The 27,595-nt window shown below is 43.1% G+C and overlaps 1 protein-coding gene across 1 annotated transcript; it reads left to right on the forward strand.

Moving 5' to 3' along the window:
* The first annotated feature begins 1,285 nt into the window (after window positions 1-1,285).
* On the forward strand, window positions 1,286-27,561 carry LOC113171334 (protein unc-13 homolog A-like). The gene is made up of 42 exons (XM_026373624.1): window positions 1,286-1,538; window positions 4,807-4,836; window positions 5,085-5,184; window positions 6,514-6,631; window positions 6,804-6,927; window positions 7,558-7,628; window positions 7,795-7,849; window positions 8,235-8,264; window positions 9,895-10,108; window positions 11,244-12,329; window positions 12,444-12,546; window positions 13,697-13,740; window positions 14,336-14,414; window positions 14,745-14,750; window positions 14,840-14,914; window positions 15,021-15,240; window positions 15,891-16,118; window positions 16,275-16,416; window positions 16,879-17,048; window positions 17,224-17,339; window positions 17,647-17,810; window positions 17,971-18,124; window positions 18,395-18,463; window positions 18,687-18,776; window positions 19,370-19,504; window positions 19,637-19,764; window positions 20,100-20,185; window positions 20,270-20,396; window positions 20,497-20,593; window positions 21,456-21,599; window positions 21,724-21,801; window positions 22,229-22,306; window positions 22,387-22,475; window positions 22,567-22,710; window positions 22,842-22,965; window positions 23,534-23,590; window positions 23,714-23,794; window positions 24,096-24,243; window positions 24,655-24,711; window positions 25,361-25,447; window positions 25,563-25,719; window positions 25,879-27,561. Exons 1-42 carry the CDS (start codon window positions 1,517-1,519, stop codon window positions 26,165-26,167), a joined length of 5,616 nt encoding a protein of 1,871 aa, XP_026229409.1. The 5' UTR covers window positions 1,286-1,516; the 3' UTR covers window positions 26,168-27,561.
* Window positions 27,562-27,595: the final 34 nt, after the last annotated feature.

Here is a 27,595-nt window from a genome sequence, read left to right on the forward strand (position 1 = left end):
CTGTATAATAAGTACTGTAAGCTGCTGATGAAATACATGATCTGAGCACAATGTACAACATGCCTTTCAGATCATCAGCTTCCCAAATGCAAACCAAACATTGGGAATCAGCAAGTAATGTATGTGCAGCAAAGAGCTGGAGAAGCCTCCTGATGATTTTATACTTGCCCAATGTTTGACCAGTAACTTTATCTGTTCTGTTTATCTCTACAAGACAATGTCAAAGTATTATATTAATGTAATAACGTGGGAGCCCATTTACGTTGTAGCCTGCTGCTTTAGTGGTGCATGCTCCATTGATCAAATGATTAAAGGCAATATACTCAACAACAGCTGCATTCAAACTTCAACTTAAAGTAATGGTCTGTTTCAGAGTGTTATATAAATGACAGCGTTTCCAGGTGCTCATATAAATCCCAGCATATATGTGTGGGTTAATAAATAAAAAATTTAATTGAATTTCAAATCATCATCTGAAAAGTAACTACTGAAAATAAATAAATGTAGTGCAGTGAGTAGTACCAGTTTACCAGTCTTTTCCATTCGACTGTTCTCTTTCAGGGAGAACCACAGCGAATCGTCTGCCTCCATTTAACCCTGTCCTCTGCATCCTCTTCTCTCACACCAGCTAACTTCACGTCCTCTCTCACTACATCCATAAATCTCCTCTTTGGTCCTTCCTCTCGACCTCCTGCCCGGCAGCTCCAACCTCAGCATCCGTTTACAGATATGTTCACAATCTCTCCTCTGATCATGTCTAAACCACCTCGATCTGACCTCTGATTTTATTTCCCAAACATCTAACATGGGCTGTCCCTCTGATGGATTCATTCCTGATCCTGTCCATCCTCCTCCCTCCCAAAGAAAACCTCAGCATCAAGCTCTGCTACCTGCAGCTCATAAAGCAGAATAAAAAGGAAGTGCTCGAGTAGCCTACAAGTACCTGAAACATGTACTAAGATACAGCTCTTGAGTAAAGAGTTACTTTCCATCCCTATAATAAAAGCCTGCAGCTTCTTCCCTTCCCCTCTGTGACTAACCAACCCTGGATATTTATATATAAATCAAATGACTTTCAGCGTTGAAAACAATGAATGAGATTCCTCGTCGTCATATTGTTCATTGAGTGCACTACACCGATCTGAATCCACCCACATAATGGACCCCCCTCCTCTCTCCACCTGCTACTCATCAACCGTGACGTCAGGGCGGCGCGGTGGAGCTGTCCACCGCGGAGGGTGCTGCTGAAACAAGATGGCTGTGCGCGCAGGAGGAGCAGCGGAGGTGAGCTGAGGCAATGCAGAGGAGGAAGAAGAGGGGGGCGAGGAATTCACTCCTGTGTGTCTTGTCCTGCCGACAGAGCAACAGCTCCGCAGAGGAGACGGACCAGGGCTGGTGAAGTGATGCGGGCTTGAGTTGTGTTATTGTTCAGTAACCAGGAGACAAACGGACGGACCAAACAAATCACGGAGCACTCAGCAGAGGACAGCCGGGGACGCTCACGCCGCTATCAGAGATGTCCCTGCTCTGTGTGGGAGGTAAGGGAGCACACCAAAGAGGGGATGTGTGGGATCACTTGCTCACGGTGTAGCTGCACCAGCTGTCGGACAGAGGCAGAGCCTGCGCTCCGTCGGCTCCGTAGAAAAGTGTGTGCAGCCGGAGGAGCGCAGGGTTTGTGCTGAATAGTCACGAAACGACACAGCTGCGCGTTATTCTCGGTGCGGGATGCCGCTGGGATACTTCCCACGGCACTGCTGCTGAATGACATGTGAGCTTAAATCACCGCCAGAGTAAGGATGCATTGTATGAATGATTTCTAAAAGAGGGAAACATGTCACAGACTGTAAGTGCAAGCTTTACACGGGCGGAGTTTCTGCAGGAGGTTTCTGCACGGAGGAGGTGAACCGCCGTGTCCTCCCCTGCCGGGTGCTGTTGCAGTTTCTCTGTGTTGTATGTGTCATTCACTCTGTTCATTCATGCGTGGGCAGTCAGAGGGAGGAGGAGGAGGAAGAGGAGGAAAAGCCCCTGCCGCTGCCGCTGCCGCTGCCGCTGCCGCACCGCCTGCCGCCTCCGCCTGTGCCGCGCTGCTGGAGTCGTGAGGGAATACTCGGTGGAGGTGCGCGTCATCTCTCAACGTTTTCCCCGAAGCGATGCGTCACCTCCTCCACCCAGACTCCCTGAAAGCACCTGATGCTGACACTGTTGCTGCTCATGAAGCAACATCACTTCCAGGATCACATCTACAGGGAGGAGTGATCAGGAGAGAGAGGACCACTGTGAAATGCATTAGGGTTGGACAGATCAGCAAAATGAATTCTTATTTATTATCTGTCATTTTGGTGTTAACTCAGGTCAACTTGGTTTGATAATAAGTAATGAGTAATTAATATTTTCAGCTCTAATTTGATTGACCACTGGTCAGTAATCAGTGTGTGGAGGTGTTTCTGAGCTGTAGACGGTTGTCATACATGGAGTAATTACAATATGGGAACTAAGACAAAGTTAAGGGGCTTTCAAAGTCACCTTTCATACGTCAGGCCCTTTTTGGATGCTACCCCACCTCATCCTGTCCCGTCAGGTCCACCCACTGACTGTGCCTGCTCTGAGTCAGTCCCAGATGTCATTAAGACCCTGAGCGTTACTCATTCATAAACACTGGCTGCGGCTGTCAGTGTCATTAGACTACGAGACTTGGCAGAGAGCTTCCTTTCTGTTCTTGTTACATCATTCATGCTTACCTGACTGGAGCTATTTTTGGACTCCACAGTACTTTACTTTCTTCTTCTTTGGAGAATATGCCAACAAAGCAGAATTCAAACACCGGTACAGATTAACTCTGAAAAACCTGTCTTCTTCCCTGTAGATAAATTACAGACTTTTAAGTCCAGTGATTTTGGACACAGCTGTGTTCATTTGAGCATAGAAACAGGTAGTGAAACATCTGTGTCCGCATCGCCAAGAACTACTGCAGATTTGCAGAAATACAGTATCTGTCAGAACAAGGCAATGTCTCCCTGAATCTCATCAGCCTCATTTTGTCATTGGATGACTGAACGCAGCCCATCCAACCCCTATTTTACATTCCCTGACAGTTCAAGTTGATAGCTTTGCCAGATTCCTGTTTTCTTGGCAATCTGCTTGGCTCCCTGAAGTCTGAGTCTGCTGTGTCAGGGGTACTTCCTGAATGAAGTCTCTGCTAAAAGGAGATGGGATTGCACAGAATGTACTGTGGGTTCTTACAGATTGTGTTGTGTATCCCCTGATTAAAGAATAAAAAGACAATCACACTTCACAGATTTGTAGATATCTATTAACAGAATTCTGTTTTTGTATATACAGAGAGAGAGAGAGAGATGTGATCTTGCGGACATTTGTTATTGTAACTCAACTTGTCAGAGAGATTTATGATTGTGTGCTATTATTAAGCTTCAGCTTTCCACAGTCGAAAATCCAATTCCTCTTCTATTGATCCTCATCATGTACTGATACATTTCCCGGGCTGTTTTTGTGATGACGTTAGCAAGAAACAGGCTCTGATGTGGTCAATGGAAAGGACTGTTGACAACGTGCAAACACAGAGCATGAGTGTTGTGGTGTGTGTCGTTACTGGAGTATGAATGGAAGCAGAGATTAATATTTTTATCATAGCTGCAGATGTATTTGAGTGAGTCACTGCAGTTGTGTGTGTGTGTCTGAGTGTGTGTGTGTGTGTATGAGTGTGTGCGCCTGCTGGTACAACAGCACAGCACTTAAGCTGCAGATTTAGCCAGGGTGTGTTGCATGAAAGAAATATATAAAGTAAAAAGAGTGAGGACTAGAAACAAAAAAGTCCCTTGCTGACTCAGGGCAATTTTGCATCAACTTTTCATTTTGTGGTGGTTCCTATGGTGACTCGTTCTGGTGCGGATGGTCTGTGAAGAGTATTGCGAGATAAGTCACGAATTAGTGTTCTTGACGCTTTCCATCAGGGGGTGATACCCGGGTGCAGGTTTGCTTGCATAACATGTTCGGCTTGCATTTGCAATTTATTAGTATTAAGCTGTGTGTGTGATGTGTGAGGGAGCTTATGGAGTGTGCCTGAGCGGGGGAGAGGTAGTAGAGCATTAAAAATGTATGTGTAGCTTAAGTCAAAGCTGGTAAAAAAAGTGCTGCAGAGAGAGCACCTGAGCTTTAACACTGAAAATCCACCGGACACACTGTGTGTGATAAAGGTCCCCATTGAATGATTGTATAATAAACATGTTACAAACATTAAAAGATGAGTCAGGTCCTTATATGTGGATGTGTTTAGTTATAAAATCTTTAATAATGAAATGTTTAACAATTGAATAATGTTAAAATATATCTACTCTTAATTATAGACTGTTGCAATTTTCTGTACAATTGCAATCGCATGTAGGTACTTTCTTTTTTTTTTTTGTTTCTGCACACCCACATGGGAGAAACACACAGGCACAGGTGGCCATGTTTTTGCAGCACACACTGCAACACACTGTGTTTCTGTTGTGCCGCTGCAGTCAGTGCCAACATGTGTCAACCTTATGGCAAATAAGGTAAAGCAAATCTGCATACATAGATTTAACACTTGCGTTGGTTTTGTGTGTATCACTCAGCAATGATATAATGAAATAAATGTCTCATATGTCAAGTTTATCATCCTTTTTTTCCATTTCCATACATTATATGCAAGATACATTTTAGTAAAATTCACATACTCTCTTTGTATAAAACGCAGAACAGGGGGCACAGAAGTGAAAACAGATGGTCTTTCTGTGTGTGACTTTGTCCCTCTCTGTGTTTCCACAGTAAAGAAAGCCAAGCTGGATGGACCCCAAGGTAAGACCTGGGATCCTGGAAATAGAAAGAGGCAGATCTCACAGAGGGAGAGACTTGCTCTAATGTGATATCGTTATTAAGCCAACTGAGGACTCGTTAAATGCTGCTGGAAATGAAGGGATGGGTAGTCTGATAATGCACAGAATACAGTGCCACAGTTTGTCAGTGTTGGCAGGGCTGACCAGGATTACATTAGCACGCTTGAACACAGATGTGTTTCATTTTAACATCATCCCTCTCCTTCACAGAGAAGTTCAACACTTATGTGACACTGAAGGTGCAAAATGTGAAGAGCACAACCATCGCTGTCAGAGGCAACTCGCCCAGCTGGGAGCAAGACTTCATGTTGTGAGTCTTTCATCATCTGCTCTCAGAACTCTCCTCTGGTACTGTACCCTGCTCTCCTTCACTCTTGCCTCGGCTCTCTCCTTTCATCCTCACCTCACTGTCTACTTCAGCTGCTTTAGTTCCCTCTCCTTTCCCTCCTCCATCAGAAGGAGCCCCTTATCCCTGTGCTGGTTCACAAAGCTCTTGTCTTGTCAACCATACCTCTGGCTCCAACAGCTGCCCCACCCTCGCTTTTATGTGCGTTCCTTCGGCACTTCTTCCCCTCTTGTCTTTATTCTCATCCTTGGCTCTGTCCCATTTCCTCTCCTCTGTCACTTTCCCCAAACCCAGCTCCTTGATCTTCATCTGCACCTCCTACTTCTCTCCTGAATGCAAATGTAATCCCCCCCCCCCACCCACCCACCCCCACACATGCTCTCATCCTGTTTCAGCTCTCTAGGCAGTAGCAGCAATTTGTTTAAGCCTGTGTGTGTATGCAGAGTGATCCAGTATGGTACTGAAGGTGTAGAAGCATATGGGTGATAAATGGTGTGGATCATTTAGTATGTGGGATGCAGCAGGGAGGCTGACTGCAGAGTCCTGTGCATTTGTATGATGTTAGGAGGCGTTAAGCATTGTGCTGGAGTTGCATCAATGAAATTGTGTTATGTAATGTTTGGGCTGCAAAGAGAGCCTCATCCCCTCCCTCAAACTGTCTATAAATGACTGTGCCCCCTCAGTCACTTCCATGAATCAAACAGGCACTTTTCTTAAAAGGAGTCATCAGTGAGTCGGGAAATCTAGTCCCCCTATTTCTTAATTAAAGTTCCCACATTCTCCCTCCAGGCATGCGATACAATCACCTCCTCCACTGCCTTCATCACACTCTTCTCCTCCCTCGCCTCATTCATCCTTCTCTCTCCCTGCCTCTTTCTTTCTGTCCTGCTTCCTGCTGTCTTGTAAATGCTTTATGTTAGATCCTCTCAGGCTTGTTCCCACCGAGACATGTCTCCTATTTGTCACAGTGCAACAGTCTGCAAGCAATTACTGTGCATCTTGTGTGTTTATGAGTTTGTTAGCATTTATCTTTAAAATGTAGTGAAAGAAGTAGTTATTTACTTCTTTATTTACTCAAGTACAGGTATCAGTCTAACAGTATAAAGACCACAATTAGCAGTGAAATATAGGGTACTAATGTCATAGTATTCATCATACAACATATATATATATATATGGATATATATGTACATTTCTGGAGGCGAAATGTACTTAGGATTAGTAATTTATGATCTACTTAGTAATACTTCCTCTCTTGATTTTTCACTTTTCTACCTTTGTTTCTCTTTGTAGTGAAATTAACCGGCTGGACCTGGGTCTGACAGTGGAGATGTGGAACAAAGGGTTAATCTGGGACACGATGGTTGGCACCGTGTGGATTCCACTCAGTAGCATACGACAGTCAAATGAGGTTTGCCACTCAGCAAAGGCTGTAGTTAAACACATCATGCTCAGTTGTGCTAAAGTAACTCACATTATTTTTATTTATACAGTATTTCTAGTTGGACCTGTGCCCGTCATGCTCATCTACCTTTACAGTGATTTGTTTCTGTGTCAGCTGCAAAATGTCTTTTTGTGTGCAGGAAGGTCCAGGGGAGTGGCTCACACTGGACTCTCAGGTCATCATGACTGATAATGAGATCTGTGGCACCAAAGATCCTACTCTCCACCTGGTACTTCTCGACACACGCTTTGAACTGCCTCTCGGTAAGAAATCAATACTCACTTCTAAATCCGAAATTTTGAAACTACAGGAAATAATCATCCCAAGAGGGAAGGGGGGAAAAGACATGAATAAATGAACAGTAATATATGGAAACCAATATTGTCTGACTGATTCATTTGCCTGACCTATTTTTCAGTTATATGTTATCAGGGCTGTGTGTGTGTGAGTGTCAGGGAGAAGAGTGTTTGTGTCCTTTCCTTCCCAGTGATCAAGCTGTGTCTCTCTTAGCATTGATTAGGTGTCATTTTCATACTGTTTCCCCTTCCTCTAATCAATATAGTACACCTGACTCCTCAGTTTGTGCATTTCACCTATTTATAGAGTTTGGCACTAGGACTGTAAGTGAACAGACCAATTCTTAGTGTCTCGATGTTCTGGCCAGACATAAGTATCTTCAGGTCTAGACATGTTGGTAAAAATGTACAGAACGGACAGATCTGGGTCAAATAATATTTATAAATAAGTTCTTTTCTCTTACTTTGTCATCATTTGGCTGAAGTTTGCAGAAGAACAAAACTCTTGTAGGCAGAAACTATTTTAAGAGCCCACGTAGGTGGAGCTCCATTGTGGCTGGTTTTGCTGCCTGAGTTTGTCTGGCTTGTTGTTTTCAGATATCCCAGAGGACGAGGCACGGTACTGGGCCAAAAAACTGGAGCAGCTCAACGCAATGAGGGACCAAGATGTGAGCCATCACCATGTTTGATTTAATACCCCACAATATGCTCACATTTTAGGAACATGTCCACATGATTCATTTAGGGAATAACCATGGCTTACATTACAAGATGACATCCATCCGGTATATAGGCAAAACTTTTAAGATCTTCCCTGTTCATCTCCTCCCCCAGTACTCATGCCAGGAGGAGCAGGAACGCCCTCTGCGTGTACCAGGAACCCAGTGTTGTAAGTGGCCAATCTCTATTTGTACAAACTCATTTGTATGTGCTTAACTAGATAATTATCTGTTAAACTGTAGATTGCTTTTGCTCAGCATGTGCATTAAGCGTGTAACCACACGATAGTTGCGTGTTAGCGATGAAGAGGGCCTGAATGTAAGGGATCGATAGTGGTATCAGATATCCGGAGACGAGCTCCTCCAAGGATACTGCTGTGTTTCACTTATTGGCCCAGTCTGCTGAGCCAGCTGTCTGAGGCAGGTGGAAAGACTCGGAGGCTCAGCACTCCCTCTGTGCTCTCTTTCCATTGCATTATTAGAATGAAAATATGTTTATGTTTAGACACCAGTGCTATTCATATTCAATACCGACATCCTCCTGTTTCATTGCAGGTAACTGGAGTCTGTGGGGAGACCAACAAAGTAAGTGTTCATACAGTGTCATTTTAATTGTTTCGGCTACGCGATCCATCACGTTAGATTTCGAATGTGACATAAAGTGTTAACTTTCAGCTTTGAGCATTGGTAAAATCAGAGTAATGATAAAGTAAATAAGTAAACAAGAGTCAAACTGTTTACCTCAAACACCTTTAGAGCTGACTATTAATTTAATATGGCCCTTTCACTTCCCCCTAGTGGTATCTAGTGTTCCAGATTCATTGGTATTTGCCAAGGTTGATCCCTTTATGTGATTGCTATCCAAACAATGAAGGCAAATTCAATGTGATGTTTCTTACAACATTTAATATATGATTTATAGAATTAAGCCACAACATGACCATCCAGAAATAGTATCCTATCCTCAGTGAAGGTCTCAGTAAAAGCAGCTTTAGTAGCTACAATGATGAAAAATAATTATTCTTTTATTCATTATTCTCCTGTACTGAGCCACAATAATGAAAAATGGTCGTGGACTGCTAAATGCATTCATATGTATGCAACATAAAAACTCAATGCATACATTATGCTAATGCACTCACATGCTGATAAACATGCTATACACTTACTAGCCTATTAGGTAGGTCAGAAAGGTACTGCAGTGAGACTCCACCACACTATGATGATGCTCATATAGTAGCACATGGTCACCTAACTATAGGCTATTTAGATACACCAGTTAACCCTGACATAACCTAACCCCAGCTGCATGTCTTTGGACTGTGGAAGGAAGCTGGAGTACCTGGAGGAAAGTGGATTTGATGCCAGGTTCTCTAGCTGTGAGGCAACAGTGCAAACGACCAGAGCCATCCTGCCATCTGTAGCTACATATATGTGAACGCTGTCTATGTCGGACTCACCCACACAACAGCAGTGATTTATCTCAGTTCACTCAGTGGAAAAAGTGTGTGTGTGTGTGTGTGTGTGTGTGTGTGTGTGTGTGTGTGTGTGTGCATGTGTGTTTATGTGTGGGCGGGGGGTAGACAGTGAGCCTATAAAGTGAGTGAGACAGAAAGGGAGACAAAGCGAGAGAGAGAGACGTGGGAGCGTGGATGAGGGTGGGTGAGAAACAAAGCGTAATGCTTTTAATTAGTGTTTACCCGCCCACACAAATTAAATTTAAGGTGTAAGTGCTGCCTGCTTCTTCAGAGTGTAAGACAATGATAGATAATGATGAATGATTAATAGATGGTGGTTTAACTTTTTACTGATTCAGCACTGTTAAAGTGTCTCATCACTTTCCTCCGGGATATTAATCTCTGATCTATGCACACCACAGAAAAATAAAGCATCTCCTCAGTGGAGATTTATGTTCAGTTTTGAGGATGAGAATCAGTGGAAAATGTGTTCACATATGGATGTGCACTGTATAACCTTTACGGGTGTGATAGGGTTTCACTCATCTGTAATTAGCATGGTACTACACGGTTGTTTCAGTGTTCATTACCACCTCTTATGTCTTTGCCACATGACAGTTCTCAATTGGGATCATCACTTTTATGATGCTCTTTTGTCATTTTCTAAAAATATTAAGTTAATATTAAGTTTCTCTGACATACAGTAAATATACAGATAATTCTTTTCTTCTGCCATTTCTTCATGTGTCTCTGTTTAGATGAGGATCCAGACAGCGCTGTGGACGACCGGGACAGTGATTATCGCAGTGAAACCAGTACCAGCATCCCCCCTCCCTACTATAGCACATCTCAGCCCAACGCTTCTGTGCACCAGTATCCCATCAGCCACCAGCACCGCAACTCCAGAAGCTTCTCTTACCCACGCTCGGGAAATAGCCATGAACTCGACTATCACCATCAGAGGACTGTCAGGTGTGTGTCAGAGTAATCAGTGCTCAAATAATGGTTTGTTTGAATTAATGTTCATTAGCAGTTCATCTAATCTTATCTCAAAACGGCAGATTCTTTCACATTTGTGCTAAAGCCTGTAAATGGTGAATGTAAGTGCACTACAGCTAAATTTAGTACACTCAGAAGTAGATAGATTGCACCACAGCTTGCTGTATATGGGTCTGCGTAGCTGCAGGCTGGTTTGACTGTCCTGTCCACCACAACATTAAAACCACCATGTGGTGGTGGTATTAATTTAATGAATGAATATAGTCAGTGAAACTCCTCCATGCAATGTGTACGTATGTAAGTCCCTTCTTGACCAAAAGCGATTTTTCTTTCAGAGTTGTTTACAATACTGTTACATTTCTCAGCATTTATTGACATATCTCTGACAGACTGAGAATGAAACCATGCATCCCTCCACCTCTTGCTTTATGAATTATTCAACTGGCAATCTGATGGTCAATACTGCACATAAGATTAGCTGCTTGTGTGAGTGTATTGGACAGAATAACTTGCTCACACCCCTGCCCATTCTTCTTCATCTCCTCGTCTCAGCTATCCGTGCTCCCTTCCTCCCTGCCCTCTCGCCTTATATTTTGACTCTCTACTCACCACTCCCTTTCTGTCTTCACTATCTCCCTCTCCCCTCATCCATTCCTCTCTGGGCCTCTATTCTGTTTTTAATAGCCCCATTCATCTAGGAGTATAAATAGTTTTTCCCTATTTGTTGCATTTCTGGATGCTTGTTCTTTTACTGTTGTCAGCTTTCTGAAGGTCTGTTCTGTTCTTTATTCTCACTGCTTGTCTGCTACTCTTGTATCTCCAGTGCTTTTCATCAATGAGCATTATTCCTAGCCACGCGAAGACATGCAGAAAAGGTTTTAGTAAAGCTATCTGATAGTAATGGCCATGAAGTGCTCTAGTAAAGTGCTCTGTAAGCAGTTTTGAGATTATAGTTCATAAAGGATAGGTTAAATCTTTAATATTACACATGTGTACGTGTTAATTAGCATGCATGTAATAACAACCTCGATGGAAGATGTGTTCATCTTTAGTACTTTAATAATTAGTCTCTCTTGGGCAAATTGTGTTCTTGCTCTTCTCCCTCCAGTCCCACGGGGAGCTACGCCTCGTCTGCAGAGCTAAGTCGGTGTAGCAGTCAGCTGAGCGAGGAGGACTACGGCGGTGAGTATGGAGAAAGGGACCCTTACGATGAGAACGACTCCTACCACTCCTGCCACTCCTCAGTTAGTTACAGTAAAGGCTCTCCAGATTGGGACCCTGATGAGACCCAGGGGGCATACAGCGATGAGGGTGGCTACAGCAAAGACGGAGGAGAGGAGAGAGCTCTGTATGAGGAGGATGACGGAGGACTGTATGAGGGAGAAGAGGAGGGCCTGTATGAGGATGAGGAGATGATGTATGATGATGAAGATTTGTACAATTTGGACGGGACCCTCAGTGAAGACATGGAGCCTCCGTTCACCCCCACCCCAACGTCAACTGCCCCCCCTAATCTTGATGTACCCATCTCCAGACCTCCTTTAGAGAAACAACCCTGCTTAAACCAACAGCAGCCTCCTACTCAACCCCCTAACCAGGCTCTTGCTCCTGGCATGACCCCAACAACACAGCCCCCATCTGGTCAAACAACAGCTCAACCACCTAAACAGCCCCATCCCCAAACACAGCCTCAGCCACAGCCAGCCCCATCTGCCACTTCCTTCTTCTCAATGGCAAAACCTCTAACAGCTGCTGTCACGGGCTTGGCCTCTACTTTCCTCTCTTCAGTTCCCACTGCCCAGCCTGCACAGTCTCATCCTCCAGCCTCAGCCGTATCTCAACAACAACATTCTGCTGCAGCCAACTCTGTCCCTCCATCCCATCCGGCCACCATGGCTAACTCAATCTCCCAGCCCCCCTCCACTTCTACACGTCCATCCTCCCAACAGACCCCGTCCTCTGCACAGCCCCAGTCCCAACTCAACGGCCCTACCACACAGTCAGCCGCCCCTGAGGAGCAGGCTTTCCAAGTGGAAGAAGATCCTTGGCTAGAGGAGGAAATGATGTTGGAGAACGAGGCCATTACACCTCCTGCAGAGCCAGAGGAAAAGCTCTCCACAGAGGAGAAGGAGGAGAATTTTGCCGAGGCCAGACTGCCAACGCCAACAGAGGAAAAGGAGATGCCTCCTGAGAGGTATGAATGAAGGGAATGAGATCAATGAAAACAAAAATAGACTGGAAAAGAAACAGTTTTAATACATAAATGTCCCCAATCTTAGAAAAGCATATATTTTGTTTTTTCTTTCAGTGCTCCAGTCATAGAGGAGCCTAAAGAGCCAGTAGATCCAGCTGTCAGAGCCAAAGAGAACTGGCTAAGGATCTACAACAAGGTCTTAGAGCAGGTTCGAGAGGTAAGTCACAAGTTTATCCCAGTATCAACCCTGGTTTGAACTCCAGTCTAGTCCCCCACAACAATCAAGTTCAAACCCAGAGCTATAGGCCTCATTCAGTTCCACCCTGTAGTCTAAAAGATATACCTGAGTTCAAGAGGCTCTAAAAGTGTCTACCAAGCCTTTGAAATATGTATGTGTAGTGCATTATTTATGTGCAAAGACAGGGTACATACGGTAAGTTCTCGAGTTCTATTTTGATCATGTTTTTTGCCGGACACCAGAAGCAGACTTGTGTTTTATATTCTATAATTTATGCCTTTTGGTTCTTAAAATAAAAATATTGCATAAAGAGCAAACCTTTTATTTCAGTTTGTGTGCAGCAGCACACCACTTCTTCACCAAGATTTCTTGATTTAGTTTAGTACACATTAAGTTTTGCTTGGTCAATTTGCACTTCTGTTCATATATTATGTTGCTATTCATTATGTTTGAATTTAGTTGTGCAGACAATTAATCACTTGCTTTGCTGTTTATGTTGATGTGTGTCGCGTTGCGTTTTTGTGCACTTGGCTTCCCTTTGTTTTTTGTCTTTTTTTTGTTTGTTTGTGCCAACCCACGTTTTCTTTCCAGTTTCATGTCATTGCCATAGCGACACTCACATGCACTATGCTCGGCCATCATTGGAGCATGCTGACAGGTAGGTGCAACCTCACTGGGTGCTTGTAAGACAGAAGGAAATGTTTGCAACAGACGTCTTGTTGAACTCATCACTGTGTATAAACAGGCACCTTCCCTCTGTTCATTCATTTTCACATCATGCTGTACTGTTGTGCTACAGTGTGGTTATATAGTGTGGCCCTGCTGTTTCTCATATTTGATGTCGACCTTTATCCAAAGCATTTTGCATATTTACATAACCGGTTTATATACTTTCTAACATAATAAATATGGATAACACATACAGAGTAACATCTTTCACTTTAGATCAGATTTATACATTGGTCTTTGCAAATTTCATCAGTTTCATTTCACAGTGATCCAGTTGAGTGATACAGTAACACACTAATGGGATGGGATTTTAGGTGTGAAGGGCCCGATAAAGTAGTTTCAAACTTACTGTAAGGTAGCCTGTTTCGTCATCTGATGTCCCCTCTTTCTCCTCTCTCAGGCTCGTGGAGAGACCTCCAGCTCGCTGTGGTTTGGTAAAGGAGGGTGAGTGACGGTTCCTCAAGTGGTGCACATTCTCTTGAAATCCTCAAACACACACGGTGTATAGGGGAAATTAATACAAGTACTCTAATTAACTCATTTAAAATTATCCTCAGATTATCTTCATCATGGAAACTTTGCTGCTTTAGGAAATGTCCTTAAGTCTGGGAATCCTCTGTTCGGTTTTATTCTAAGTTCTATGAGCTCATGGCATTTGGCCAGTCTGTATTGAACAGTGGTGGGCTGCCCTGACTTGGCTGGCAGGCCATTTGTAGATGAGGCAGACCTCAGAGTGGATCTGGGGATGCATACTGAATAAGTGCAAAGATAGCCAAATAGAAACCCAGCCATTATACCCAGATGCGTGGCGTGTCATTCCCACAGTTTGAGATGAGGCAGCCTGTGTAATTAAACTCTCTGGTGAAGTCCTCGAGAGGTCCTTGACTAGAGCAGCAGTAAACACACTCAAATCGCTCCCACAGCAACAAAACACATTTTCATAGTAAGAAATCTTGACAAATGGAGTCATTTTACCACCAGTAAATATTAATGAGCATACTGTACTTATATGAATGTATAATGTTCTTGTCTTATTCAGAATGGGAGGTGCCCTCTACAGTATTGACAGCATGCCTGACCTTCGCAAGAGGAAAGCCATTCCTCTTGTCAGAGATCTGGTGAGAAGCCAACACACACACACTGTACACAATATGCCAATCTAGTGGGGTACCCTGGAGTATTTTTGGTTGCAGACATTAAGCTTTTATGCTCACAGTCATTCCATAGCTGTGTCAAATGGTTGATTTGGTGGTAAATACAAAGCTTATCTGCAGTTTAAAAGTCATAAAATCTATTAATCAAGTTAGTGGCACCTCTTCCAGAGATAGCATACCTGTCAGATGCATAGGGGCACACGTGTAGCATCATGCAGATTTGTACAGCTCATTAAAACTTCTACATTTTTCTTCTACTCTTGCTTTCCGTTTGGCACTGCCTGGGCCCTTTAGGCAATGGTGAGTACATGTTTATCCCCTTCAAAAATAAAAATTAAATGTGAACCCACCACTTTCAAACCCTCTTCTCTTTTCTCACTCATTCACAGTCTCTAGTGCAGAACTCTCGTAAGGCTGGAATCACATCAGCCATGGCTTCCACCACTCTTGGCAATGAAGAGCTGGTGAGCCTCCTCCTCCTCTGCTCTTTCTCACAGTTCTCTTCAGGTTTTTCCAACATCTAACCACAGCTGGTATCACACTTTCGTGTCTTTTCTGTGTCGCCTACAGAAAAGTCATGTCTATAAAAAGACCCTGCAGGCTCTGATCTACCCCATCTCCTCCACCACGCCACACAATTTTGAGGTGTGGACAGCCACCACCCCCACCTACTGTTACGAATGTGAGGGGCTGCTGTGGGGTATTGCCCGACAAGGCATGCGCTGCTCTGAGTGCGGCGTGAAATGCCACGAAAAGTGCCAGGACCTGCTAAATGCCGACTGTCTGCAGAGTAAGGACACACACATGTTTTTGTCCACATGCATGCACATTTGATCATATTCTATTCTATTTTTACTCAAGTGTACACACCCACCTCTCCCCACAAACCTGAACTTATTTAGCTTCTCCCCTGTATCCTTCTGCCCGATTGACATCCCATTATTCTTGCCCTCTATCCACTCTCACATTCTCCTCCCCCTTCCTTTCCAATTTATCTCATGAGTAATGTGCTGTCATACTCCTGCCGTTCTCCTCTCTCTCTTCTACCCATAGCCTTTGCATCCATACTCCTTTGTCTAATTCAGCTCCACAAGGGGTGACTTATCCTATTCCCATACTGATTTTGGAGTCAATCTATGCAATGCATAATTCATTGCTCTCCTGAGTTTTGAACAGTCTTGTAAGATCATGGTGCCAAAACATCTTCTGGTCTTTTACCCTCTGACTATCTACTTTTTTCTGATTATAGTAGTGTTAAAGTGGATACAGTTTCAGCCTTGATATTGAGAGGTTTGGGGCGTGATCCCTAGCCAGGAAATGTTAAACACTTTCACTTTTGATCTGATGTTATCTTAAGCTGGAACTGTGGCCTTCATGGCAATTAAAATTTTACAATATCACCTACTCTTCCTGCATTTCTCCCTGCATTAATTTAATTAGGAGCTGCAGAGAAGAGCTCCAAGCATGGGGCGGAGGACCGAACTCAGAACATCATCATGGTCCTAAAGGACCGCATGAAGATCAGAGAGAGGAACAAACCTGAGATCTTTGAGCTGATACAGGAAGTGTTTGGGCTTGACAAAGCAACACATGCCACACACATGAAACAGATCAAGCAGAGTGTGCTTGACGGGACATCCAAATGGTCAGCAAAGATCAGCATCACTGGTTAGTTTTTTATTATCTGAATTGAGGATCTGATATAGAAATGACGTATGTTTACACTGTACAGGATATACAGACTGTATATAACACTACATAATTATTAAAAAGAGATTGGAGTTGAAAGATAGAGAATATCTTATGTATATGTCTTGTTTTCAGTTGTATGTGCTCAGGGCCTCCAGGCTAAAGATAAAACAGGCTCCAGTGACCCATATGTCACTGTTCAAGTTGGAAAGACCAAAAAAAGGACCAAGACCATCTATGGAAACCTCAACCCTGTCTGGGAGGAAAGTTTTCACTTGTAAGTAAACGGGCAGCTTATTGGTAACGGTTCCCAGTGGGATGAGAGTAACAGCGCTAATATGTAATATTTTGTGTTACTATAATAGATTATAGATAAATAGATTTTTACACAGGCCTACCAGGCACAGGTCATGGGCCCAAAAAAGGTCAGGGCGCCCATGGCCTAAAGCCTCTGAAGTAATAATTAATAAGTAAAAAAATACAAAATAATACATACAAAACAGACAAAAAGTCATCAACACAGAAACAATCTGTCTAAACGTAGACATTAAATTACTAAAACCAGATGTAGAGTACCAAAAAACACAATAAAATACCACAAGCAGGATAAAAACACAAAAAAGGGTGGGGCCTGCTTATATACAGCTTTTTATGTTATACTTGTAAATAAGTGTATTTTCCATTTCTCCACCATTTTGAGTCGTTGTTTGTTTCTATTTTCTACCTCTGCCTCACCCAGCGAATGCCACAACTCATCTGACCGCATCAAGGTTCGTGTGTGGGACGAGGACGACGACATCAAGTCTCGTGTAAAACAGAGGTTCAAGCGTGAGAGTGATGACTTCCTGGGTCAAACCATTATTGAAGTGCGCACTCTGAGCGGAGAGATGGACGTTTGGTACAACCTGGGTGAGCTTTTCGAGATAAGGGAGAAGGCGGATGAAAGTTAAAGATGGATGAAATGAGCAGAAAGCCACGCAGAGATAACAGAACAAGAAACACATAATTGAAGTGCTTCTCTCTTGTAGATAAAGCCTATTTCAGCCAACTAAGGAAGCATGTAAATCTTACTTTAATCTAACAGATAAGAGAACAGATAAGTCTGCTGTGTCTGGGGCCATCCGGATGCACATAAGTGTGGAGATCAAAGGAGAAGAGACGGTAGCTCCTTATCATGTCCAGTACACTTGTCTACATGAGGTGAGTCTGACTGAGCATCTGGTAGAAATTTGTCAAATGTTGTTGTGATTGTTTGAATTTGAAATAAATCATTAAATATACTACTACACTATACTACTATACTACTATACTATATTACTAAAGCACTGGGAAACAGCTCCGTCAGTCAGTTGTGTTCACAGCCTGAATTTGTGTAGCATTGTGTTATCGTAATCTCTCTGAGATCATGTAACTCCTGTGTAGCTTCTCCTTTGCAGTGTAACAAATGCCTTCAGCTGTCAAACGACTACTACTGACATATGTTTACCTGTCCTTTCTTCGTGTTAAGCATCTTTTCCAGTACACCACTGAAGAGCAGAATGGTGGCGTAGTGAAGATCCCTGATGCCAAAGGGGATGATGCCTGGAAGGTGTACTTTGACGAGACGGCCCAGGAGATAGTGGACGAGTTTGCCATGAGATACGGAGTAGAATCCATCTACCAGGCCATGACGTCAGTCTCTCTAACATTACACTGAATGTTGAATGTCTAGAGTTAGAGTTATTGATTTAAAATAGATAGATTGTGCTTATATGTACATTTAGATAATGACAAGATATAGCCAGGAGCCAGCAAATGTACTAAATGTTTGTCTTTCACCTCCAACCCACAGCCACTTTGCCTGTTTGTCGTCCAAGTACATGTGCCCAGGAGTGCCAGCAGTGATGAGCACCCTGTTGGCTAACATCAATGCTTACTACGCCCACACCACCCAGTCCTCCAACAATGTTTCTGCCTCTGACAGATTTGCCGCATCAAACTTTGGCGTAAGTCTCTGAGAAATTCCTATTTTTCCCCTCTCTAAATATGTTACTACTGTACTCTAATATTCAAACTGGAAAATGTTACTGTATACTTGGTATATATGACTCTATAGCTGTTGGTCCCTCTGGGCCTGTAGATGAGAGGCAGTTTAGTGGAGCCCTACCTACTTCCAAACGTCCAATCAGCCGTGCCTCATCAAATATGGCCTCGGGTTTGTGTAGTCAGTGTTGTGTTTCTGAGCGGTTTGTTCTTTTGTGTCTTTTCCTGTTTAGAAGGAGAGGTTTGTCAAACTGCTGGATCAGCTGCACAACTCCTTGAGGATTGACCTGTCTATGTACCGGGTACTGACTGCTTCTCTTTATTTTGTGTGTAAACGTCTTACTGCTGTTATTGCCTCGATTGCTGTTCTCATTTAGGCCACATCTGCTACTTTTGTGTGTGCATGTGTGGAAGTCTAGTCTCCGTGTTCGTACTGAGATTAAGCAGTAACATTACTCTTTACTACCAGTAGAACGAGTACACATTAGTGCTGTTTCAAATGATGACTGTGTTTGTGACTTTCAGAATAATTTCCCTGCCAGCAGTCCTGAAAGACTTCAAGACCTTAAGTCCACTGTTGATCTCCTGACTAGTATAACATTCTTCAGGATGAAGGTAATGAATCAAAGTCTTTTCTTTTCTTTTCTTTTCTTTTCTTTTCTTTTCTTTTCTTTTCTTTTCTTTTCTTTTCTTTTCTTTTCTTTTCTTTTCTTTTCACATCGGCACTTAACTAAAAAAGAAACACATAACACATTTCCAGCTCTTTCTGGAAGGTAGCCTGGGGCACAAACTGAGAATCAGCTTAACATTACCCTATTCAAACTGAAGCTATCATCATTAAACCCTGTGTGTGTGGGTGTGTGTGTGTGTGTGTGTGTGTGTGTGTGTGTGTGTGTGTGTGTGTGTCTATCATTGTGAGGACCAGCATGACTTTTGAGGTGGTTAGGTTTAGGGTAAGGCAGTACATGTGATACATTAAAAATTACAGTAGAGGGCTAGGTCATGAATTATGTCAATGAGTGTCCTCACACTGACTACAAAAATGTGTGTGTGTGTGTCAGGGTGGTAATGTATGTTAGTCTCATTTGTGCAGCTCAGTGACTTTATAGTTAAATTTGATAACCCCCTGCCGAGAATGTGTTCCCGTCTGCCAGACAATTTGAGATGTTTTTCGACTCAACCATATGTTGTGTAACATTTGTGTTCAGGTCCAAGAGCTGCAAAGTCCCCCCAGGGCGAGCCAGGTGGTGAAGGACTGTGTGAAAGCCTGTCTTAACTCCACCTATGAGTACATTTTCAATAACTGCCACGACCTCTACAACAGGGAATATCAGACAGACCCTGTAAGTCTGTGTGTGTATGTGGTCATTGCAGTATCCTAATTGTTTAACCCTGCTCTCGATGTGCTAATACAAAGTAATTATTTATTGATAAAGCTGATAACATAGAAACCTCTAAACTCCTTCTGTCTTCAGTCAAAGGCGGTCCCTCCAGATGAGCAGGGTCCCAGCATCAAAAACCTGGACTTCTGGTCCAAACTCATCACTCTCATTGTCTCCATCATAGAGGAGGATAAGAACTCCTACACTCCTTGCCTTAATCAGTGAGTCTCGAGTTCCCCTATAGAAGTCCCCTGTTCAGTATAATTCATGTTCAAGGCCGGATTCTAGGTGGACCTAAGGCTTTATGAGGGAACAGCTTTATGAGGATTTTATAAAACCATAGAATATGAGGAGGCATCAGATCAAATTTACTGAAACTATTTAAGAATGTTGGGGATAGTTCAGTTTTTTGTATCCCACTCCATTTTTTTAAATTACTAATTTAATACTTACTTACTTATTTAAATTAACGAATTGTCTGAGTGTTGGGAGATTGCATATTTTCTCTTGTACTGTCTGTAGAGCTGTATTTAAGCCTGAGTGCTGCCTCTTGTAGGTTTCCCCAGGAACTGAATGTGGGCAAGATCAGCGCAGAGGTCATGTGGAATATGTTTGCACAAGATATGAAGTATGCCATGGAGGGTACGTCCTTTTTTTCTTGTCATCATCAGTTTGTGTTGTGAGTGTTTTTTCTGTGTAACTACAAACCTCCTCTTTGATACACAGAGCACGAGAAGCACCGCTTGTGTAAAAGTGCAGACTATATGAACTTGCACTTCAAGGTGAAGTGGCTTTATAATGAGTATTGCAAGGAGCTTCCCACTTTCCAGAAGCATGTACCTGATTACCCAGCGTAAGTAAAGATACAGATATGCTGTTTTTTTTTTTTTTTATATACATTTCCTGCTGTTGCACTAAGACTTGTGTTGCCTCTTCTCATCTTTGCTCTGCAGCTGGTTTGAACCATTTGTCATTATGTGGTTGGATGAAAATGAAGAAGTGTCCAGAGACTTTCTCCATGGAGCCCTGGAGAGGGACAAAAAGGATGGGGTAACTGTTTTTACCTGTGTGAACTATACCTATAACAAACAATGCCGGCTTTCTACAACAAAGTCTGCAGAAAGAATGTGGAGCAAAGAAACAGAGCACAATTACAAGATAGTAAAGTTTTACTAAAATTCAATAATCAAATCCTGCTGAGATAGCAATAAAACATAGCTTGAACACTTGCATTTGCCCCTCCCCCTCCCACACACACACACATACAATAAAAAATCATCAGACACTTCTCATGCTAATTCAAAGGGTTCACATTGTCTCTCCTGACTCAGCACATTCCAGGCTAAGAAGAGCATTTTGAAGGCCTCAAGGCAATCAATAATGACTCAATACCAAAGGCAAATGGAAAAAAACTTGCAGAAAAGAGCAGATGCTACAGCACAAGTCAATGTACACACACACACACACACACCACTCAGCGACTCACACTCTTAGTCTTGCTCACGCCTACATATCCACATAGCAATAAGGTCGATACAGAGCAGCTGAAGACTCTCCCAACTCATATGTCAGAGATCCTTTGGGTCCAATTACTGTCACCTGGGGCTGCTTCTGCTTTCCCGTATCAGCGAAACAGCATTCCCCAGGTCCAGTCTCATGTCATAACACCACTCACTTCTGGACTAATGGCCGAACTGTTAATGAGGGACCAGCTTCTCATCATAACCCTGTGATCACCTCTGTCACTCTCATACAAACACTTGCATCACAGGAATTGCTTCACAGATATTTTGACTGAGTCTCATGCTCAGTTCCACTTTCAGAGATCTGATCGCTGTGCTGCAGAATCAGCATCACGTAACAGCTTCTCATACTTTTCCCTGTGGTCCTGTTCTTTCTTCTCATTTTCCAGTTCCAGGTCACATCGGAGCACGCTTTGTTCTCCTGCTCAGTGGTGGATGTGTTCTCTCAACTCAATCAGAGCTTTGAGATCATCCGCAAACTGGAGTGTCCCGACCCTCAGATCGTTGGCAATTACATGAAGAGATTTGCCAAGGTGACTTTTACCTACTCATGCTCACACTGAGCTTCTTTGCCTCAACAGTCACTTAACTGCAATATATATATTTAAGTGTAATTTCTCTGGTGCACTTATTCCTTTCTTTTGTTTTTTCTCTTAGACTATCGGCAATGTCCTGTTGTCTTATGCTGACATCATAGCAAAGGACTTTCCAAATCATGTCAAGAAGGAGAAAGTGGTAGGTGTTTGAGATGTTTGACTAGAATACAGATTTAATTATTTCATTTGAGCTCCATCAAGACGTTTTAAGTTGTACTCAGTTTGGTGTACGAGGTCTGGTTGATTCATTTCAGCATGATAAACCACTCTTCAATGTAATAGCCCTGCATCAAGACGGTGTAATTAGCTGTATGTGGTGCAGGCATGAGGAAATGTGGGCTCACTCCCAGAGAGACCAGGAACCCCCAGAAGAGCAGTAATAATGGGAAGAACCCCTGCTTCTCCTACCCTGCTTAACCAAGAGTGTTTTCGCCAATGAAGCAATAAAAAAACGAGGCAGACTATCGTTGATAGATTACAATAAAAAGTTGGGGAACAGATGGAGGAAAGAGAGAAAAGTGCATGTGTATGTGTGCGCGTAATGATTTCTCTCTTTTTCCCCTCAGCCATGTATCATCATCAATAACATCCAGCAGCTCAGAGTTCAGTTGGAGAAGATGTTTGAGGCCATGGGAGGCAAAGATGTAAGTCTCCCTAGATGCTGTTAATGTTGTGATAATAATATGAAAGGATGCTTGTATGAATCTCATTAATCCTCTTCCAGCTCAATGTGGAGGCCAGCGACTTCCTCAAGGAGCTGCAGAATAAGCTCAACAGCGTCATGGACGACCTCAGCCACATCTTTGCAGTCAGGTGGGTGTGTTGATTGAATTTTAACGTGGGGCTAATGGTCGTGGCAACCAGTTCCTCTGTTTGTTCATGTTGTTTGTGTTTGTTGTTGTAGCTTCCAGCCTCAGATCGAGGACAACGTGAGGCAAATGGGAGACATTTTAGCTCAAGTCAAAGGACAGACTGTCCCAGCAAACGGCAGCGTGGTTCAAGAGGCTGACAACGTCCTGCAGCCCATCATGGATTTCCTGGACAGCAAGTGAGTCCAGCTTAATTTTAAACATCAGCACAGAATGAGCTGAAATGTCAATGGGTCCGATTTTTAGTCTTAGTTACTGTTTCTTAGATATTTAGGTTAATAATCTGAAAAACTGTCTGTGTGTGTTTCAGCCTGTCACTTTTTGCTAAGATCTGCGAGAAGACTGTTCTGAAGAGAGTGCTGAAGGAGCTGTGGAAACTGGTGATGAACACGATGGAAAAAACTATTGTGCTTCCAACACTTACTGACCAGACGGTGTGTAAGAAAAAATGACATTCACCATCTAATTCAGCTCTTTCTTCTTGTCTGCTTCTGAGTTCTGGTGCTTTTCATTGCGGTGTTTCATTGTGACTGTACATTAACATGTCTATCCTGCCATTATCCCATTTTCTCTGCTGACCTTCTTTCCTTAGGTTATTGTAAGTATGTGTGTGTGTTTGTGTGCAGCCTTTCTAAGCATGAAGAAACACTATTCTTACCAGGCGCATTAACACGATCCTCTGCAGCCTTTGTCACAGTTTTTTACAATTCTTCCTCCTCCCTGTGAATCAAATGGCAACACGGTGTTCAAGAGATGACACCTGCCTATGAGTCCTTGCAGTACCGACTGACTGTACACGCAGATCACTTAAACCTTCTCTCTGTCCTGAGATGTATGATTTTTTTTTATGTAAAAGAGAATTTCACAAAGTTTCCCCACTGGTCTACATTATGACAATACGAAAACCAAAACTCACCTCTCACTTTACGAATCACCTGCTGGTGTCTTAAAGACCATAGTTTGTCCACTGCATTTACTGTTGTGTCTGTCTCTTTGTACCAGGGCACCCAGATGATCTTCAATGCTGCTAAGGAGTTGGGTCAGCTTTCTAAACTCAAGGTGATGAAAATAAAGGGCTGTAACAGTGCAGAATACCTAACAATTGCATGTCGCTTAAATATAAGCTGTGTGTTATCTGCAGCTGTGGTGTCGACTGACGCCTCAGTTTCATCTGTCTTGTAGGAGCACATGGGTCGAGAGGAGGCCAAAGCTCTGACTCCTAAACAGTGTGCAGTGATAGAGCTGGCACTGGACACTATTAAGGTATTGTACTGTGTGCTGTACACAAACAGAACTCCTGTCAGGGAAAGTGTTTCCTCTTCACTTCACTTTCAGTGTCTTCTCTCCGACTTTAGCTTTTTTTTTTTTTTTTTTGCTTGAATATAATTGCTGCACTGCACATTACACTACAGCAGCTGCCTATTTTGCAGGGCAGGTTTAGAGGCAGAGGTTGTTTCAGACTAAAAAGCAGTTTTATCACATTTGTACAATTTCCCCCTCAGAGCTCCTTGTGTCCTACCCTTTGTCTTCCTGCTACAAATTGTGTGTCATGTCTCTTACACAGCAATACTTCCACGCTGGTGGCGTCGGCCTGAAGAAAACCTTCTTGGAAAAGAGTCCGGACCTGCAATCTCTGCGCTACGCCTTGTCTCTGTACACGCAGGCCACAGACAAACTCATCAGGAAGTTTGTTCTCTCCCAGAACGCTCAGAGTACGACTTCAAAAAACACACACACACACACACATTGTGTCACTCAGCATGTTCAAACAATTTCACACAAACATGTATTAATTCAAAGAGCTCCACCGGTTATTACTGTTACTTCAGTTTATGGGATTAAATAGAATAACTTGCATACAGTGACTTACGGAGGTAATACAAGCAGAGCTCTGGTGTTAGTTATATCAAGTGTGTAACTTCAAATGCTCACAGATGGACTTCAGATCAGCAGGAAGTGGAAAATAGGACACAGCTGTTGTCCAGATATTCAAACCAAGAAAGTAGCTGTGACCGTGTCTTTAACAAGCAGTAATAAAAAGGTTGCATTCATGCTTTCTACATTCTGTGCTAATAAATCTATTTCCTACCTTTTGATACTGATTTTCATTTGTCTCCTCTCAGTCCACGGGGGGAAAGGGATCAGATGCACTGCAAATGAAGACACACCACCAGAGAAAGGTTTGTCTCAGCAGTTATAAAACAGTGAGCAGTGTCAGCCCTAAACTCTGCCTTTGGTTCTTCCTGCTTCTTTTTATTTCCCTGTTTGCACTCCTTTGAATCAACTAAGAGATATAACTTAACACTATTTGTTGTAGATGAAGCTTGTGATGTATGGATGTATGTAAAGCTACCTGCAGGTACTGGACATCAAGGTGGTAGGATGTGCAATAGGAAAAACTGATTGTGTCAGCTAATGGAAGCTCTTCAGAAACTTGTGCTGCAGTTCAGACTCCTCCAGTTTCATCTACTTTTCCTTTTTCCTCCAGTGTCAATAGACAGTCAAGAATGAATTACCAGCTATTACTGCATTACAGTTTGTTATTTGCTCAGCATTAGAACTGGCACAAAAGCTGCTTTACCCAGCCAAGTCCGACCCATTGGATTATAGCAGAAAACCTGTTTGCATGTGTGTGTGTGTGTGTGTGTGTGTGTGTGTGTAGTTTTTACCTGCTGATGTATCCCAATTGTAAGTCATATATCTCAGTTGTGCTACGTCTTGGTTTTTCTCTGCAAAAAACATCAGTGATGGCTACAGACAAAAATACACTCGCACACTCTCTCTCTCTCTAATGCATCAGTCCACCACTAACTGAGTGTGTCTTTACAGCATCTGGAGTGGATGCAGTTGGTGAGGTGGTCATGAATGTGGATATCTTACCCCAGCCTAACGGAGAACACAAGATCAGTGTCAAAGGTAGAGCGAGCACACAGCTTCACTGTCCGAAGTCTCTATAGTTTACCTGTGTTATCTTCTTCTTGTTTTTCTTACCTTCCTTCTTTGCTTAACATAACCTTCTTTCTAAATCCAGTGGTTGCTGCGAATGACCTGAAATGGAAGGCGCAGGGCTTCAGACCTTTCGTTGAAGTCTACATCATCGGCCCTCACCTCAGCGACAAGAAGAGGAAGTTTGCCACCAAGTCCAAGAACAACGCCTGGTCACCCAAGTTCAATGAGAGCTTCCAGTAGTGAGTATCTGCTTTACCTGCATCATTTCATTGTCTTGTATCTCACACAACTTTGTACCAGGTGAGCCATTCCTGCAATAATCGTATACTGATGTTGATATATCCTCTGATAAAAAAGGGATTCATTATAAAGAATCCTCCTGTTTTTCCCCTGTTCAGCTCCCTGGGCACTGAGGTGGGTCCAGAGAGCTACGAGCTGCAGGTGTGTGTGAAGGACTACTGCTTTGCCAGAGAGGATCGTACTGTGGGCATGGCCGTGCTGCAGGTGAAGGACATAGCCAACAAGAGCAGTGTCACCTGCTGGCTGCCACTGGGGAGGCGTGTCCACATGGATGAGACGGGCCTGACGGTGCTGCGCATCCTCTCTCAGCGTAATAACGATGATGTGGCAAAAGAGTTCGTGAAGCTTAAGTCGGACCAGCGCTCAGCTGAAGAGGGGCACAGCTGAGGGAGGACGATTCCAGAGACACACCTGACAGACATAGTATTATGCACACATATATTACTCACACCTACACAGATAGACAACCATGTGCAATACACAAGCACACCTATAAAAACGCTCTATTTTACTTACATGTGCATACATTCTGCAATATTTCAATTGCAGTGTTACCAATGCAAACATGAAGGAATATGTTTATATACAATCCTACTTCATTTTGAATATTTCAAACAGTTTAGGTTTAGCCCGACATTAGCCGCCACTTCATCTCTATCAGTCACTCACTCTTTCTTATTAGACATTACACCTTTTATATGCTGTACATTTAGATGTGAAATAATGCAACGCAGAACAACACAACCATGTGAATAGTTTGAGAATGACCACTTTGCACTTTTTGCTTCTCTGTGTCTTCAGGAGAACAGTCCTTGCCTAGCTATGCTATGTCTGTCCATCTGTCTGTCCGCTTGCCTGCCTGACTGTGTGTCGTTCTTCCAGTCCGTCCGCCATTCTTTCGCTCCCTCCTGTCCCTCGTTTCTTTTGCATACTTTAGTCTTCCCTTTGCCGTGACGTGTTGTGTAAGTTGGAATTCAGGCACAGATCTAAGATCAGCTTCCTGATGCCCACAAATCTAAATAATAAAATAATAAAAAAAAAAACACCTTACACTGACCTTAGATCAGTGTCCAGGGGCAACATCTCTGCTACTCTGTCCTGTAATGTACTAACGTCCTGCATGTTGACCCCAGGAACACTGTGATTCACTTGCTATAACCAACCATTCCCCTCATAGATAAAAGATGGGTGCCTCCAATATGTTACTTGTGTGAGCATGGTACATATAACACTGATACAATAAGGTTTTATAAATATATGACCCAGCTAATCGTCATTATCATGGAGAAAACCCACCCAGTGTGGCACAATCCTGAGAGTGATATGTGTTGTTTTAGTAGAGACAACATTGTGCATTTTCAAACGGAGCAATACCCCACCGTCTAACACATCCACACCTCCATAGTGCACATTAATTCCAAAAAAGGGCTACAGGTTCAGTGGAGTGGGACGTCAGTTTACATACTGATCATGCTTCTGTGGGTAAATTGACAAAGTTTCCCCAACTGCTCTGCCATAGAAACACCACCACTCTGCACACACGTTATTCAGCAAGTCTTTTATGAGCGACACTGTGGAGGGACTTGAAAATAAATCCACATAAAGCATAAAAGGACCAGGTGATGCGCTTTCCCCCGTGATCGCTGGCACACATATCTTAATCCATCTCTTTAAGGCAATAGTGGTTTGTATGTTCACTGGACTTCATGGTTGTTATGAAAGAACAAACCCTCTGTGAACACTGCTGTGTCTTTTTGTTAATGCCTGTGTATGTGTGTGAAGGTGTGCATGAGTATGTGTGTGTGTGTGTGCTGT

Source organism: Anabas testudineus, chromosome 17 (genome assembly GCF_900324465.2).
Source record: "Anabas testudineus chromosome 17, fAnaTes1.2, whole genome shotgun sequence".
Taxonomy (NCBI): Eukaryota; Metazoa; Chordata; class Actinopteri; order Anabantiformes; family Anabantidae; genus Anabas; species Anabas testudineus.

What these genes read in the sequence shown, in the direction of transcription:
- LOC113171334 (XM_026373624.1), top strand. Translation starts at nt 1,517, where the DNA reads ATGTCCCTGCTCTGTGTGGGAG. An exon ending in TCTGTGGGGAGACCAACAAA is followed by an intron (nt 8,265 to 9,894) that starts GTAAGTGTTCAT and finishes GTCTCTGTTTAG; the next exon opens with ATGAGGATCCAGACAGCGCT. An exon ending in TTGCCGCATCAAACTTTGGC is followed by an intron (nt 18,125 to 18,394) that starts GTAAGTCTCTGA and finishes TTTCCTGTTTAG; the next exon opens with AAGGAGAGGTTTGTCAAACT.